At 36.3% G+C, this 19061-nt stretch overlaps 1 protein-coding gene across 1 annotated transcript in view; it reads right to left on the bottom strand.

Moving 5' to 3' along the window:
- tmem116 (transmembrane protein 116) overlaps positions 1-13088 on the bottom strand; it is a 16862-nt gene extending 3774 nt beyond the window's left edge. Inside the window, exons 1-9 of the mRNA XM_056232838.1 lie at positions 12898-13088; positions 12504-12550; positions 12337-12400; positions 12128-12256; positions 3559-3663; positions 3411-3460; positions 1961-2044; positions 603-738; positions 107-251 (exon numbers count right to left, since the gene is read on the bottom strand). Coding sequence (XP_056088813.1) covers positions 107-251; positions 603-738; positions 1961-2044; positions 3411-3460; positions 3559-3663; positions 12128-12256; positions 12337-12400; positions 12504-12550; positions 12898-12963 — 826 coding nt within the window. The 5' untranslated portion in view covers positions 12964-13088. The remainder of the gene's footprint in view (positions 1-106; positions 252-602; positions 739-1960; positions 2045-3410; positions 3461-3558; positions 3664-12127; positions 12257-12336; positions 12401-12503; positions 12551-12897) is intronic.
- Positions 13089-19061: the final 5973 nt, after the last annotated feature.

Here is a 19061-nt window from a genome sequence, read left to right as displayed (position 1 = left end):
TGTTATGGCAATAAATTAATAGTTTTTAACGCCAAAAGAAGGTTTGCTCCGACGCAAGCTGTTATAAATCTCGGTAAATCTGTGCCTCAGGGTATTGTGTGCTCACCCGGACCCCAGCAGAAGAAGAAAGCGGAGGGATAAAGCAGCATCCGTCGCTCCAGGAGCCGCAGAGTTGCCCAGTGATGGTCACCGAAAAACCCCTGAGACGTGACGACGCGCTTGTACAGCGAGCGAGCTTTACACATCAGAATCTGAAACACACAGGTGGAATACAGTGAGATAATGATTGAGTCGCATGCATTTTTGAGAGCAGTAATACTGTACATGCAATGATATGGTGAAATATTATATCTATCAGAAAAATATTAAGCAGCACATTTGTTTTCAACATTGATAATAATCAGAAATGTTTCTTGAGCAGCAAATCATCATATTAGAGTGATTTCTAAAGGATCATGTGACACTGAAGACTGGAGTAATGATGCTGAAAATTCAGCTTTGATCACAGGAATAAATTACATTTTACAATATTACTGTTGAAATGCTTGTACATTTGAATCATTAATTGCTCAGATATTCAGAAATGAGATGTTGAATCTCACCGTGATGCCGATGAAGGTGAAAAGGAAGGTGGCGAGGAAAATGACCATGCAATAGTTTTGAATGGCAACACATGCTGCGGCTTCCATCGTCACATATGAGGTGAGATAAACAGCCCCTGTGTGCATCAGCAAACATCTGGAAGACAATCAGCATCATGTTAAACAACTGTCCGGAACGCTGGATTCTGATTGGTCAGTCGCATCATTCTGGCTATTCAACTGCACAACTGACCATTGTTCTTCTGTGGTGCTTTAATGCAATTTCAACTCAAATCAATATATTTTATTGTGTTTTTTAAAATTTTTATTTGCTATAATGATCAGCTGATTGTTATGGAAGCTTGTTTCCATCACAGAATAAAACATTTTAAAAGATAATTACGATAAAAAGATAATTTTTATCTCACAATTGCGAGTTTACATCTCGCAATTCTGACTTTATTTCTCAGAGTTGTGAGATATAAAGTCGCAATTACGTGTTATAAAGTTAGAATTGCAAGATATAAACTCCAAATTTGACTTTTTCTTGCAATTCTGGCTTTATAATACGCAATTGAGTCTTTATATCATGCAATTCTGACTTTATAACTTCCCATTGTGTGTTATAAAGTTAGAATTGCAAGATATAAACTCCAAATTTGACTTTTTCTTGCAATTCTGGCTTTATAATACGCAATTCAGTCTTTATATCATGCAATTCTGACTTTATAACTTCCCATTGTGTGTTATAAAGTCAGAATTGCAAGATATAAACTCCAAATTTGACTTTTTCTTGCAATTCTGGCTTTATAACACGCAATTGAGTCTTTATATCACCAAAAGTTCTGACTTTATATCATGCAATTCTGACTTTATAACTTCCCATTGTGTGTTATAAAGTCAGAATTGCAAGATATAAACTCCAAATTTGACTTTTTCTCGCAATTCTTCTTTTATAACACGCAATTGTGACTTTATATCATGCAATTCTGACTTTATAACTTCCCATTGTGTGTTATAAAGTCAGAATTGCAAGATATAAACTCCAAATTTGACTTTTTTTCTCACAATTCTGACTTTATAACACAATTGCGACATTATATAATGCATTTCTAAGATAAAAAGTCAGAAATGCGTAATGTAAACTCGCAATTGTGAGAAAGTCAGAATTACCTTTTTAATTTTTTATTCTGTGGCAAAAACAAGCTTCCATAGATTGTTCATTAGACCCACACAAACAACTAAACTATAGTTAGATGAATTGTATGAAATAAGTTTTTAATAACAATAAGCTCATTCAAATTAAGTTATGATGATGATGAAGTAATGAGACACAACCGTTTATTAATCAGTGCATGTGAGAATATGGTTAGACTGACCTGTAGGGCTGGGTGAAGTTTGTGTAACAACGAAACACATTTCCTGCCACGAAGACGGGCGCCGTGAGTATTAAAGGCAAAACACTGTATGGAGAGATCAGGACAGACATTATATTCCTAAAATCTGCTAATATCATTTTCATTTATGCTAAAAAAATGAGGAACATTTTCAGTTTCAGTTTCCTGCTAAAACATTTTCAGTTTTATCGTGCATGGTTTTTGCCGTATATTTTATGCAGGATTATAATAAGTAAAAAAAAAAAGTTAATGTAAATATTGCTTGAATGTGTACTGTGCATACTGGCAACTAGCTGAAATAAAAAAAAAGTTTCAGGTTTTTTTATACTTTATTTCAGTTTTAAAAAATTGTTTACAGTTTTAGTCGCTAGCCATGTGTTAAAAAACATGTTAGCAACATGCTAATTCCTGCTAACAATATGTTAAAACAGGCTAGCAATGTGCTAAGTCATCCTAGAAACATGCTAAATCATTAGCAATGTGCTAATTCATGCTAACAAAGTGTTAAAATGTGGAATGTGCTAACTGATGGTTGAAAAATGCTAGCAATATGTTATTACATGTTAGAAATGAGTTAATTCACTGTTAAAACATGCTAACAACATAACCCCCTAGCAATCAATCTATCCATCTATCAAAACTTCTTTAAAGACCCACTCCAATGAAAATAATGTTTTTCTAGGTGTTAACATGTTCTTGTGGCATTTTTCTGATGTTAGATGACATATCTTGAGAAAAATCAGCTCAAAGTTGTATTTCTGAGTATTTCTACATTCAAATGGCTGTGAATCAGTAGCAGACGCTAAAATGCTGGCTAAAATAGACTGGAGTTGTGACGTAGTAACTCCACTGGGCGTCTCCACACGCGACGTCTTGGAGTGAAATAATGATCGGTGATCGGTGATAACTTTGATTAACTTCGGATAATAATAATGAACGTGTATATAATACTGTTGCCCCACCGGTATTGGGGGTGTAAGCTAGCGGGAGAGACAGAGCTCTCAGCAACGGGCAGGGGGAGGGGCGTCTCCGTGCCAACGGCTCCGCCCACAACGCAGAGGCGAATTGCTAATGAGCTACTGCCGCTCTGCTGAAGCGAAGTCCCAGAAAACGGCACAGGTTTTGTGATTTTGGCTAAAAATGGCATAATCATAATTTAAAGACCACTGGGAATGTTTAAAAATAGCTCAAAATATGATCGGAGTGGGACTTTAAACTTTATGGTCGGGCTTTCTCAAGCCAACATCAATGTTGTAGTTTTTGACAGATTTTTTGTATTATAGTCTTAGGTAAGTACTCACAAGTGCACGTATCGTAAAAAAAATGCAATCAAACTTGTTTTATAATTTCATTACATAAATTATGTTGCTCCATCTATATATACTATCAGTTTCAGTGATATTTTTATCCCGCTGATGTTCAGTGTACTCACCACGACAGTACTGGGGCCAGACATCTGCAATTTCTTGCTCTTGCTGGATTCTGAAATAAACAAGCTAATCAGTATATACAAATAAATGACTACATTGTGCTGCTTTAAATTTCCTTCGTTAACATGTTGATAATGATGACCTGAATACCTCGGCTGGGAGCCCATTCAGTCTCCTGTAATACTTTCTGCTCAGCCCGGCGTAAAGCACCCAAACATAGTGCAGCGTGTAAAAGAAGGAGGCCATATAAAGAGTCTGCGGGATGGGAAAGTCAAAGGCAGACGTTAATGAAGTTTAATTAGTTACACATTTTAATCTCAGAAAAGGTTGAACCATGTTGTCACAATACTGTAACCCATGTCTCTCTTTATTTAACGATACAAACTAACAAAGACTATAACTCAGTGAAGGGAGAAAACAAGGAACAGGTGGGGTTAATCAATTAACAAATGAGTAACCATGGAAACAACTAATGAACAGAGACAAATGAAACAAGAACTAACACAGGTAATCAGGTGACAACGTATACTTTTACTTATTATGGAAATTATATGCTAATTTGCAAATTGAATGCAATGTGTTCGGACACTTGACTGCATGTTAATTGCAATTAAATGAAAATATATTACAGTTTAAATATATATTAAATGCAGCTAGCTGAACTTTAGAGTTCTCTTTAATTTAAGTACATCATTATATGTAATTTCATAATTGCATCTGTTGTCTCTGAAAAATGGTTGAAGTGTACTGCTAAATGTACTTATGGTAAATTAAAATATACTTTAATGTCATTTCTATTAAAAATTATGTGTTTTCTATTTAAATATATTTATAAATACACATTTATTATTATGTAGTTGCAACTAAGTGCATTTAAAGTATCTTAACTTTAAAAGTAATATCAAACAACAAACAACAATTCAAATTATAATCCAGTACTTTACATGTGCTTTAGTATGTTTATCAAAATAAATACTTTACAGCACGACAAAACATTATTAAAACACAATGATTTAAAATGTACTTTAATGTTAAACTTTTAACTTGGCATGATTACAAAGTCCACTTAAGTGTGTTAAGAAATAGTTTACTCTCTTTAAGTACACTTAAGTGGGCTTATTAATATTATATTAGCTTTTTTCAAAACTTTGAAGTACACTGTACGTGTCATGCACATTTTTTTTACACAATGGACTCCAGGACCAGGGTTAGAAAAACACCACGTTTGTTGACATTCATGTCATTCCAAAGGCACTGAATGTCATTCCAGGATTGAGCAACTTCTTTATGTTAAAGATAGAATATCATTCATCTAAAAATGCCTAACTAGTCAACATGGGTTTCCTTTCTGTTTTGCTTTGAGCACAGTTGACTTATAGAGGATTATAGATGTTAGTTATATTTGATCAAGGTGTGTTTTACCTGATTTTAACAGTCACAAAACTATGTACACTATTGCACTCTTCCAAAATGCGTCAGCGGGTTAAAGCACATATGTCTCAATGACACCGCCATAACTTTGAGTTAAACACGTAAAGCTCATGCAAAGGTGAATGTGAAGTCAGTTTAATCTGATTTAAGTTATAATGACTTGTGCAACCAACTTGATTATACTTAAAAATTTAAGAAAGCAACTAAATGTGGATTTTATTTTTACATCGAATGCTACGATTTAGTTTTCAGTATGATTCTGTTGTTATAGATTAATAACTGTTATTCTTAAAATAAGATGAAAATTACATTCAAATATAGTTTATTTTACACTTCTAGTGGTTCCCTAAAGAAGAAGAAAACATGAACTGATTAAAGATCATTTTAATTAGTCACTATGAGCTGTTCAAATTGTAAATGATTCTTGTAAACTTATGCATGCCTGTCTGGTCTGATGTGACTCATCATCAGTGAGTGTCACATGACCTCGGGCTGGGTTTTCCAAAACTCGGGCGTTTTCAATGCGTGGAGGATTGGCAAAATGTGTCAAATGTGAAGAAAAAAACGGCATTTTCCACAAATATCAGGGGTTCAAAAAAAAGGTCTGAAACATATATTTTTCTGATAAATTCTGATTATAATTACGTGAGTAACAATGTTGACAAATGCATCCAACACTACAATATATATATATATATATATATAAACTGAGATTATTTACTTATAGGGCCCTATTTTAACGATCTGAAACGCAAGTGTCAAAGCGCAAAGCGCAAGTAACTTTGTGGGCGGATCCCGGCGCTGTTGCTATTTTCCCGGCGGGATAAATGCCTCTTGCGCCTGGCGCAAATCTAAAAGAGGTTGGTCTGAAGTAGCTTCATTATTCATAGGTGTGGTTTGGGCGTAACGTGGAATAAACCAATCAGAGCGTCATCTCACATTCCCTTTAAGAGCAGGTGCGCATGTTGCATGGCGGATTGCTATTATAACGGCGGATTCACCAGGCGCGCGTCAGGAGCGGTTCACAGCCGAGGAGACCGACGTTCTTGTCAGGACCGTGAAAGACAGAGAAGTGACGTTGTATTGCGTGTTTTGCGTGCACCTGTAAACTATGGCATAAACCCTCATGCAAACACCCTCAGACGGCACTGTTTATTGACTGTCTGAAGTAGAATGCATGCAGAAATAACAAGAAATTCAACGTTCAAATCAGACTTATCTATCTATCTATCTATCTATCTATCTATCTATCTATCTATCTATCTATCTATCTATCTATCTATCTATCTATCTATCTATCTATCTATCCATCTATCTATCTATCGTGGGTGGGTTTCTCCCATCCCCATACAAATCAGCGTCGGTTAAACAGGCGTGGGAGGAAAAAAAACTAAATTTTCATGGACACCACAATGATTTCCCTCATGTGTTAATATTTTTCCTTGTTATAATGTATGATTTGCAAAAATAAAAACTGCTGCATCTGTGTTGATGAGATAATCAAAGTGTATGCGCGTTGTGCACCCGCTACATTATGGCCAAGCATGCGCGCTTAAAATAGCATAATGAACAACGCGCAACGCGCCACTGACTTTAGACTAGGTTTTTTCTGGTCAGTGGCGCAATTGTTTTATAGAACAGCAAAATAGCATGAGGGAAAGTTTGCGCCGGAACACGCCTCCTCTTTGCGCTGAACCGCCCCGGGGAGCGCAAGTGTATTTCTTAGTTAACCGACGTGCGTCTGTGGAGGGAAAAGTCCGCTTTGCGCGGGTGCAAAATAGGAATGATACATGCGTCAGTGTACAAAGTCATTTGCGCCGAGTGCAAGATAGAGCCCATAGTGTAAAATTATGGAGCCCCTAAAAAGACATGGTGATGGAAAAAATTATGGGAGGAAAAATTATATTTCAATGCTTTTGCGTTCTCTCACAAAACCTTTGCTTTCCCCAGAGAAACTTTTTGCAAAAAAAAGCCCTGACGTATATTTTTTCTTCCCATCTCATATTTTTTCCCTTCACCGTGTGCGTATTAAATTATGCTACTTTGTGTCACAATTGTATGTCTTCAATGTTACTTTTCAAGCTAGGCTAGTTTATGATAGCATAACCAATAACAAATTTAATTTAAAAAAAGGATTTGTGCCTATAATGCCTTAAAGGTGCTCTATGTAACTTTTCTACTAAAATGAATCCTTTTTTTATTGCCTGTGTGTGAAGGGGTTGTAATCACACATTAAAATGATCCACTTGTCGAGTTTTGCTATTACCTCTGAAGGCCAGTATTCCTATTTCTATGTGAAGTCTCCGGGTCGGATTTACCGCGAAATCCAACGGATGTGACGTGCATGCGCGCTCCCGAGCCTCTCTCCTTATATACAGTCTATTGTAGACGGTCAGGGAGTTACGTCCGGTTAAAGGCGCACGTTTTTCGGCTTATATCTCAGTCAATCTTTGATCAATATTCCCAAGACTCTAATCGTACGTAGTGCTGGACGGGGCCTTTCGAACGAGCCCACCCCCGAGGTCCAACTCGCCCGGCTCCCCGAGTTATAGCCGTTCGAAATCGGGGGTCCCAGCGAACGGCGATCCGGTAGGGGGCATCCCCGATGCCCGCCACTCTAGCGTTCGGGCAAGGGTTCCTCTGGGACCTCCTCCCCCGAATTTGAGCTCTCTGGGTCTTTGCGTTCCAGAGATACGAGCGATTTTCTTCTGAGATCGTGACGTCACCGGCGTCCGCAATTTTGCAGCGCGCCCGATGGTTTTCTGCTAATATCTCCGCGAAAACACCACCAAAAACTATGGAACTTATATGGTTCTTTTCAGCTCGACTAGATGGTTCCAATGAGCTCGGTGCTCACCGAATCCATCAAGTATTCGCCGAGATATTTGCGTAATAGACGGTATTGTCTATGAGTTAAAGCACGAGCGCTCTTGTAAAATTTAGTTTGCAATCTGAAACATCACCACTAGAGGCCGCTAAAAGTTACGTAGAGCACCTTTAAAGCAGCACTAGGTAGGAATTCCGTTTTTGTCAAACAGCGACCCCTAGAGTCGCTGTGGAGTACTTGTACTGTCGTGAATAGCACTCACGCAGAGATGGCTCGCACTCACGGCCGGATCCCCTCCCCCTGTACACCGGTACCTGTTCAGTAGGATGGACGCTGTAACGAGTGGAAATAAGGTGTGGCCCCTTTAAGAGCTGCGCGCGCCCTGTTTAACTGTCGGCAGTCTGTATTGTATGTGCGCCTCGAACACCACATGTATACGGCGCCGGGTTATTTCGGTTTGATGCTCATTTTATCAGATATGTTTTTTGCCGTAAAGCAATTCGTTACCTCGCGAGACCTGATATCACATGATACTTCCTAACACTGAGGCCGGCGGCCCAAAGTTGCAAGGGTGGTTTTGTGGCTCACAGGCACCAGGGGGGTGCGAGACGACCACCATTCAACACGAAATCAGTAATATAAACATTACAATGACTCCAAAGCTGTTCGGTTAAGGTAAAAAAGTTACTTAGTTCACCTTTAAAAGTAGAGCTGCATGATACTGGATAAATTGAGAATCACGATTTTTTTGGGTTTCAAATAGAGATCACGATTCTCCCACGATTCTGAATAGACAACTAAACGAAATAACATGTAATTTAGAACAGATTCTCACAAAAAAAAAAAAAACTGGTTGAATGAATGATTCAATGACAAATTTTTTAACGGTCACTTGTCGCCACCTACTGGTGTAACGATGTAATCGATACGATCATTATTTGAAGCGTCAAGTTACTTTGAAAAGGTGATTTAGTCTATTTTGATCACTAGCACAGACATCAGTGTTTATAGCCGATCTATAAACTTTTATCCCAGTACTTCTATGATAATTTGAATTATTGTATAATGATCCTGTGTGGTTAAAAAGTGTGGTTTCACATCTAAAGATGACGACTGCTGTCTCTGGGTCAGAACGCAGATCTGAATGTTCACTGTGTCAAAGGTTTAATAGACGGAGCCGAATCGCCGTCGTTTAGGAGTAAGATCACATGGGTATTTGAATCCCGATCGCGATATTTTTTTTTTTTTTTTTTTTTTTTTTTTTTTATTGGGTTTTTAACAGTAACAATTACAATCATCTTCCCATCCCATCCCCTCCCCCCTACAGCTTAAAAAAAAAGAAAAAAAAAGAAAAAAAAGAAAAAAGAAAAAAAAAAAGGGGGTATTTCCCAGCAGTGACAGTGAAGAAATTCAGTATTCCACGTTTGCATAGTCCACAAGTTTCTTTAAACATGAAAAGCTCGGCAGCAGTTATGAAACATATAATATGAAACATAGTCAATATGAAGAATAAAAAAAAAAGGGGATATACTCCCTAGAAGAATTGGCACATCTTCATAAAATATATAAATCACACTTTATAAAGCTACTTGTCCAGATAACAAGAATACTGATACAATAATAATACAAATAGTAAGAATAATAATATAGTGGTTTCAACTGAAACTTATAAAAAAAAAAATATATATATATATATAAAAAAAAAAAAAAAAAAAAAAACAGGCATACACATTACAAAAAAATATAAAATAATAAAAAAATATATAATAATAATAATAAATAAATAAAAAAAAACTTAAAAATGATATAACAAGGGGAAATTGAGGCAGATTATTTCATCATTGAGGCAGATTATTCCATCTTAGAGGCAGGGGAGCTCTTCAAAATATCTTATAAAGGGGGACCATGTGTCTTGAAACTTACGTTTCGAACCTCGAATCATGTATTTAATCTTTTCGAGTTGAATGTGAGACATCACTTCTTTCAACCAGCTTTTATGTGTTGGAGGGTCTGCCTTTTTCCACTGAAATAATATTAAACGCCTTGCCAGTAATGTAGTGAAGGCAATAACAGAACGAATATCTTTCCTGAGTTCTATACCCTCGGGAGCAACACCAAAAATGCACATTAAGGGATCTGGGTCAATCTGGATGCCATACATATTTTTATATGATTCGAAAATCCCTCTCCAAAATTCCTCCAATCTAGGACAGAGCCAGAACATATGGGCAGTTGTCCGATCGCGATATTTTAACGATTAATCGCGCCTCTCTACGTAAAAGTCTAGGGAAACCAAACCATTTCCAAAACAACAGACTGAACTTTGCCTCCACGCATTACTGAGCGGTGACGTCCACTCACACCCATGACAATCCACTGCTATAAACAAGTGTGTGTGTGGAGTTTAAAAGTGGGGCACAACTAATTATATCTGGCCAAAGAATATGAACCAAATTTGATGCTCCACTTCCTTTTCACATTCGTCCCAGTTCCATGTTTTTTTTGTGCTTCAGAACAAACTGGATTTAATGTCTGAGCGGAGAACAACTTATTGTTGAAGTGAAACTGTCTAGCACACAGACAGAGCTTTTCTTCTATGTGATATTTTACCGAAATGAAAAACAAACAGGGTTCAATAATAAGAGACACATGTTTGGGCCTGTAAAGCATTGGCAGAGTAGAGGAATGAATCACAGATTTTAAATGGACTTTCCCTCACTGGTGTTTTAAAAGTTTTTTTTTTTTTTAGCATTTACACAATTTATTGGCTAAAGACCTTCCATTTTCGAAAAAGGGATCTTGATCTTTGTCATCTTGAGGTACCATACTAAATGATTACAATATGCACATATAAGGTTATTTTATGGTAGTCTAGAAATCTTCGAAAGATATCATGGTACTTCTATGGTACACGTCCAATAAACCATGGTATTTTTGGTAACATGCTATTGTTTCTTCTTGATGTTAAAAAACATTCCTTGAATTAAAAGTGACAGGAGAAAACAATGAAAGAATTGTTAAAGTGCCTATATTATGTTTTCTCTTTCATGCAGAGTGTAATAGAGCTGTTTGTGAATGTAAAAGGTCTGCAAAGTTTTAAAGTGCATGACAAATAAAGTTATTTTCTCTCAAAAGAAAGAAGCGATTCTGATCGGCCTGAAACGAGTCGTCAGTAACTGCATTTGCAAATCTATGCTCTTGATTGGCTGCCCGTGAACAACGTCATCTTTGCCAAAAAACAAACTTGGTTTGTGTGTCGACATGTTGAGAAGAAGCTGTTTTCTGCTGCCAAAGTAAATCCACTTTAATGCACTTCTAAAGGATGAGACTCGCGCTCGAATTGTTAAAATAAATCCGACGGCATCGTTACTGTTCGTATCGCTGTGTATCAAGTGTGTGAGGAAGATCCGGAGCTGAAATTCAGATATGCTAATACAGTCCATGTTTGGTTTCAGTGCTGTAAGCTGTCAACCAATCAGAGCAAAGTAGTAGACCATTCACAACAGACTGGCTGCCGATCTGACCAATCAGAGCAGAGCAGGCTCTCGTAAAGGAGGGGTTTAGAGAGACTGAATCCTTGATGAGCAAAGAGCTGATGCTCCAATGTATTTTATAAGACAATTTAATTGTTTTTGACCGTGGATGCGTGTAAATCTATTATAGGAGCCCTGCAAAACTAAATTAGGATTAGGAACCTTTAAAGGGATAGTTCACCCAAAAATGAAAATTCTGTCAGTAATTACTCACCCTCATGTAGTTCACGTAGTGTAACAGCGCAGCGCTTCTGTGTTGTACGTCACACGCATCACACACATGACCAGCGTCGGCCAATAGTGAGCCTCCGTGTGACGTACAACCCAGAAGCGCTGCGCTGTTACACTACGCGAAATCTCGCGGCCCACAGAGAAGGAAATGAATAGTTGAATAAAGTCGTTATTTTTGTTGTTGTTTTGCGCACAAAAAGTATTCTCGTCGCTTGATAAACTTAAGATTGAGCCACTGTAGTCACTCTGACTATTTTAACGATGTCTTTAATAACTTTTCTGGGCCGGCAAGTTTCAATCCCCTTGAAGCCTGTGGAGGAGTGATCCAGCTCTCAGATTTAATCAAAAATATCTTAATTTGTGTTCTGAAGATGAACGAAAGTCTTATGGGGTTGGAACAACATGAGGGCGAGTAATTACTGACAGAATTTTTATTTTGGGGTGAACTAACCCTTTAAAACTGCATAACAGGAGCACTTTAAACGTTTGAAAAAGATGCGCATCTTAGTAATATGATTGTTCTTTTGATTCCAGATGCAGTTAATCAAATATGATTGCTCCAATGTGGCTTTTTTTGTGGAAGTGGAAGTGTGATGCAAAAACACTGCATGTAAAAAAAGATATATAGAGGAAGTACTGTTCTTTCGCCTATGATAAGCATAATTTTGGCATGATATTGCGTCCGTTTCTTTTGTACCTGTTCCACTATGTGGAGGTTGTAGCAGACGTCGTAAGAGTCACAGTTCTGGGTGAAGAGAAGACCACCAACCATCCAACTCAAAGCTAACAGCAGGTCTGTTAAACTCAACAAGAATAAGGGGAGCACCTGGAACACAGGTTTGTTTCTGTGGTCAATGCATGAACATATTGTTAATAATTCAATTAAGTGCTAGTATGGAGACTTACCTCTGGTTTTTTTACTAGTCTGGTATAAATGGCATATCCAATTATGGAGCCAGCACCTACAATGCTGTGATGCAAATTATTAACACATATAAATAAGTATACAAGACATAAGACACGTGTACATTTATTAAAGGACTGCGATAAAATAATAGATAGCCTAACGTTACCTTAGGACGGCCATTGTCATTTGAATACATCGAACTATAGAGTATACCTTTGAAAAGAAAAGAAAAACAAAGGAAGAATAGTGTATTTAATCGGGGTGTGTGTTTATTTTAAGCATGCAGAGTATCAAATGCAAGATACGTATTTTTATGAGTTTATGACCATGCATGACCTAGAAATGAAGTGTTTGGATAGCCTACGTTACGGAAGTCAGAGATTCATTTACTTGCTAAACAAGAAATAGCATAGTGTTTAAAATGATTATTAGCTACTTTTCAAATTCCTTAAACTATTAGTCATTTACAAAGATAATTGATAGAAAAAAATCTAGTGAAAAGGACACGAGAACCATGCGCGCCCGAAGCATAATTTAACTATGTTGTAAAAACTACTTACAGATGTCCAGTTTTCAGTCGGAATGGTGGTGTTCATCGGTGACTTATCTTGGCCAAAAAAGTCCATATTGCAATAATAAATAGTCTATTTAGTGATAAATGAATTCCACCTTAGAGCCCTCACTCGAAAATCCTTCCGTATGTAACAACAGCAAAAAGCAGTTCTAATGTATATCTGCTACCAGACCATGCCAAAATAATAATCATTTAAACAGACACAGAAGTTAGAAAATGTGCTTTTTCTCAAACTCGAGTACTGTAAATAAAAACAGCGCGCCCCGCCCACTGTATCACAAAGCGATTTCGATTGGTTACGATCCGCTTGCGTCACACATTCGTCATGTTTTAATGTACATTAGGCGCTCAAAGCGCCAGCGTGCTTCACTAGGCATGGCGAGAGACTGGCGCATTGTCTGGTTTGACTCGCTCAATCGTCTGTGTTTACAAGGACGTCCTGTTTTTTGGCCAAAATTGTTTGCCTGTTGTCCCATACGTGAAAATGCCGTGCAAACTGACATCTTGTTGACAATCAGCGGATCTTGCATGAACATAATCAGGCAACAAAACTGAAAATCTCAGTATTAGTAACTAACGCGTTATTATATAGCTATATTAATATAAAGATTACTCCTATTAGTTGACTTACCTTTTTTGGTATTTATTAGGCTGTACAAAACTTGTTTGCAATTAGGCCTTATTCTCAAAGGCACAGCAGTTTAGGAATATGTGAAATATGTACAAGATCTACATTGATCAGTGTCTAAACTGAATCCAGGTTGCTTGTGCATCTATTTTCCGTGACATGCACATTTACATTCACATAATTGCTTAGCATTTTACCTGTCCAAACGTCAAACATGTTAACTTTGTGTTTTGTCCGGTTAGTTAGATCTGTAGTTAGATTTCATGTCATTCTCTCACCTGTCAGTTTGCATGAGCATCAGAGGTCTACATCCCTTCATTAATGACAGTATGCGTGAGAACAATGGACACAAGCACTGCCTATGAAGGCTGTCTGAGAGAGTTTCTGTCATTTCTGCACTTCACATGGAGCTAGTCTAATGTTTAACAGATCCAGTGCACACACATGATGCAGATTGTGCATCACATTTTGCCCTCTTTCTTCTACTTTCGTCCTATCCATTAACACACGCAAACAAACCTGCTCATTTCATTTGAGCACTTAGCTTGGATCATTCATGCAAACAAATGTATAGAAAATAATATAAACAGTAAACTGGGGGAAATGGTATGGTTATAGTTGTATGACAAGGTGCACATGGTTCTCTCTGCCACAATAGTTGGCTTTCAGACTTTGATTTTCAATTTCATGTGCATGCATGCTGTTCAGAAGTCTGGAGGCAGTACATTTTATTCAGCAAGGATGCATTAAATTGAATAAAAGTTACTATTTCTATTTCAAATAAATGCTGTTCTTCTGAACTTTCTATTCATCAAAGAATCTTTAAAAAAAAGCATTTCCACAAAAATTATGAAACAACAGAACAACTGTTTTCAACATTGATAATAATCAGAAATGTTTCTTAAGCAGCAAATCATCATATTAGAGTGATTTCTGAAGGATCATGTGACACTGAAGACTGGAGTAATGATGCTGAAAATTCAGCTTTATCACAGGAATAAATTACACTTTACAACTGCAATTCCAAAAAAGTAGAGAAATTTTGTAAAATGCAATAAAATCAAGAATCTCTTAAAGAGACAAAAGTAGGCCTACAAAGATTTTTTTTAAAATGTTTTTACTGGCCAAATTAATTGTATTTTGTAAATATATATAAAAAATATGTAGGCTATTTGTTATTATTTGAATAGCTACAACACAGTCCAAAAATTCTATTACGAAATTCAAACAAAAAAATATCGTTTTGGCGCTTGTAGCTAAATGTGACGTGACCAACACGATCTCATGAAAGTGCTTATCTGACTATATAGCACGATTTTAATTTCTCGTACCATTTATACGCCAAAAATAGTTTTTGCGTGCAAATGATATACGCACTGACAAACCCCTTGGGTAGGATTAGGGGTGTGGAGTTCGTGTGTATTACACGCCATAAAGTGCGTATCATATGCACGCAAAAACTATTTTTGGCGTATAAATGGTACGAGAAATTAAATTCGTGCTATAGCCTACGCACATTCGCGCCTCAGTTCAATCGGCACGTGAACCGATCATCTCTAGCTAATAGTAAATAATCACGAATTGAACAATGTTGAAAGATACAGTAATTTACCGAAATGTATATTCCTCATACATAATATCGATCAATCAGTGTTTTTCAACCGCGGAAAGAGGTCAATAAAATAGCTGAAGAACAATTATGTCACATAACATTTACCTCAGGAAAGCCATTTAATGACCAATAGCTATATAGCACGTTAGTTGGCTAGAAAAAAGAGTGTTTTGCTAAATGTGTAGCCTATATTATTATATTTTTTACTTATATAATTTAACAAAGTTGTTAATAAAAAATGCATTTAATATATAAATATAATGCCTATATTTATATATTAAATATAGGCTATATATACACGCTCTCTGTATGTTTACAGCATTAGGTGATGTTTTTTTTTCGTGAGAAAAATCTTGTGCAGCCTACCTAATATTTATCCAAATGTGTCAATATTGAATCAAATCACAAGAATTGAATTGAAATCGTGAAATTTGTGTCAAGCAATAATTAAAAAAAAACCGTAGCTTACCTAAAATTGTAGCCTAGGCTACAAACATTATAACATGTTTTCACTAAACCTAAAAATCTGTTTAGTTACTAAAACATTTTGACAATCACAATACACTTATTGTGATGCAAGATTATTATTATTTTTTTTTACTTTGGAAAACACTGAACATGCATGGAGAAATGCTTCTCGAATCTCTGTAACTCAAGGAGAAACTACATCAGTTCAGTGCAGAGATGCTGGAGAGTTCTCTGAGCCCGAGCTCATCTCAGACGACCCACTGTGGAAATGTTGGTCTGATGAGGCCATGTTTCAGACAGCTTTTGGGGAAATGGACATCGAGGTCTCAGTCCCAAAGACGAAAGGGATCATCCAGACGTTCATCAGCGACCGGGAAGCAAACATCTGTCATGTCTGGAGGAGCATCAGTGGGAACGGGAGTGTGTGTGAAGGTAACATTGATGTGGAGGAGAATATCGGGATTGGGAGACATAAACTGACATCAAGATGACATCTTTCCTGGGAAGCAAGACAATGCCAGACCTCATTCTATATGTGCTACTACAACACCTGCAATCCAGATCATTGAAAATGTACGACCCATCATGAAAACTATTACTTTTTAAGCCAACTCATAATTCCCAGTTTTATGTAATACTTATGACTAGCATGCCATAATTTCAATTTCAATTTCTTTTTATGTCATAATTATGATTTACCATGAGTTTTTTTATCTTATGTGTTGGAAATGGGCTTGCAATAGTTCGTACTTTTTACATTTTTTACAGCCTCCTCTGTATGGATAGAAAATGGTTATATTACAAGACACAAATCCAGATAGGCTTCTCAGAGGTTACTCAACTTGTTTTATTATGACAGGTTTCAAAAATAATGAATGAAATAATGATAGAAATAATGTCTCTTCTGTATTAGAACAATAAATATATAAATAATAAATAACTGAAAGAAATACCTCCAAATTGAACCTCTCACAAACTTACAAAAACGAACTAACAAAATATATTTATATCTTTAGTTTTCTTCCTCTTTATCCTGTTTTTCTTCCTCATCCTCCTTGTTTGCCCATCTATATTTTGCTGTAGTGCTGATCTTTCCCAGCAGTTTTTTGAAAACCAGGACATTTTCATCACTTTATAAAAGACGGCCAGGACATGTCATGGGAAAACAGGACTGTTGGTCACCCTATTCCCTTCCAGACTACTGAACCAAATATGGATCAACAGGGTTCATACAGAAAACATGTTAGTGTTTGGAATATCAGACATTTGCATGTCTTCTTTGAAAAAAATAATAATAATAATAAGGTTAGAGATCACAGACATCTGCTTTATTTGGCCTCGAGCAGTGGGGCATTATTGTGAAGTTTCGAATCCAAAACAGATGTCACTGGCATGATATAGCAATATAAAAACCCCTTTTCTCTCTTCCCTTTTCAGTTTCCACTGAAATAAATGTGCTGGACTCACTTATACACTTACACAGTGTTACATAGGCCTATATATATATATAAAAGAAGTTAATTGGATGTTCTGAAAAACAGTTGTGCTCACTATTTAAAGATTTGCAATGAAACATTAAATGCACAGACTTTCTATTTTTATTTTGAGATCAATTCTTCACTAAATTAAAAGCCTGTTTCGGCCACATTCGAAAAAATAATAATAATATTTGGGTCAATCGTAATTATGAGATAAAAAGTCATTATGAGATAAAAGTCTTTTATGTCATCATTTAGATTTTGCAATCTCATAATTTCGTTTTTTTCTTCTTGTGTGTCAGAAATAGACCTCCATATAAACATAAAATTTGTTAATAATTTATTATCTGCTAGCACTCCAAAACAATGCCAACCAGTTTCATAACTTTCTCAGAATAACTTTCAGTTCTGTGTGTTTTTTTTGGTCCAGGAAACCAGACAATAGAAAAGTACTGTGAAGACTGGACATTCATAATTCAGGAAGATGGAAAGCCCCGCACAGCCTCATGGGCCGCACCAGGAATATTTGTACAATGCCCAGGTCACCTGATCATAAAAACCTTTTAAAAAAAACAAACAAACAAGGAAGTAATCTTCATGCCACGGTCGGTCACATTACCACATATCAAATATTCACCATGTGTGTGTGAATTTTCACTCTGTCAATCAATGTCTCTGTAAAAATGCTGGTGGAAATACACACATGCCAATGCCAAAAAAACTAGCTGGTTATATAGTTGTAGATCTGCATTGCAAAGGACTATTTTAAGATTTCAAAACTTAAAAATACATAAATGTTTCAAACTGAGGCACCACACAAGCAGATATGTAGTAAAAGTGAATGTCTCGCTATAACAAAAATCAAATGTATAACGTTAATAACCCATGCTCTTTTTTTTTTTTTTACAAATAATATTTATTTGTCTTGTCTGAGTAAAACCAAGGTAATGTTTGATGTACAATATTGTTCAAATAAAAGTTTAGGTTTTTTTATGCTTGTTGAAAGTCATTTTATGATTTTATGACAACCGCCCCTTAATAACGAGTCATTTCAGACCGAGGGTCAGAATAGGGGGGCAAAAAACTTTATTAACATTACAAGTGAACCTCAAGGAAACTATATATATATAAACTATATCTGGTGTCTGAATAATTTTTGGTTATTAAAAAATATTTATGTTATTGGTAATATATATAGTCAAACCAAAAATTATTCAGACACCAGATATTTATTTATTTATTTTTTACTAGCTGGTGCAGGACACTTTAGTTCATTTATGTAAGTGAGGAGAGCAAAATAAAGTAAAAATTAATTTGTGAGAGTCTAACAGAAGGAGGCCAAAACCAGTGAAATATCAACTGATTTGATAACTCTGAGTTCTGCTCATATTTTATTACCATTTTTTAAACTACAGCGAATAAACTGTGATAATGTGAGAAATGTTGAAGGTGTCTGAATAAATTTAGGTTTGACTGTACATATATATATATTTAAATCTATCCCTTTAAAGTTACACACACATTACTGACTTTATTGTGAGGAAGGAATCTAATATTTTCATAATTTTCTCTCTCGATGTGCACTGGCCAGATTTTTTATTGTTTATTTTTTCATGGGAGGATTTTGCCCTTTAGGCCTTGCAAGAGAACTTTATTGTTGACGGATATTGTTGGTACAAAAATATTCTTGGTAAACCACAACAATCTTACATTAAATCCACATTGCAATGTCTGAATGCCATTGCACTGGCCAACAAATAAACTGAACCAGATGGCAGATCTGCAAGCAAGTGATGCTGGAGCTTTCTCCGAAACTGAACTTTTTCTGAGCCATATTACAACATGACATCATGACTTTGCGTAAACATACACGCCACTTTCAATTCAAGTGGCGTGTTATCTATACGCATTTTGAGCTATCCGCGTGTATGTCCACGCCGAGATCAGTCTGCATATTATAACAA

This window comes from Rhinichthys klamathensis, unplaced genomic scaffold, assembly GCF_029890125.1.
Source record: "Rhinichthys klamathensis goyatoka isolate OS25496 unplaced genomic scaffold, OSU_Roscu_1.1 h1tg000356l_1, whole genome shotgun sequence".
Taxonomy (NCBI): domain Eukaryota; kingdom Metazoa; phylum Chordata; class Actinopteri; order Cypriniformes; family Leuciscidae; genus Rhinichthys; species Rhinichthys klamathensis.
The sequence above is the reverse complement of the archived record's forward strand: the minus strand, read 5'-3'. Positions and strand labels throughout refer to the sequence as shown.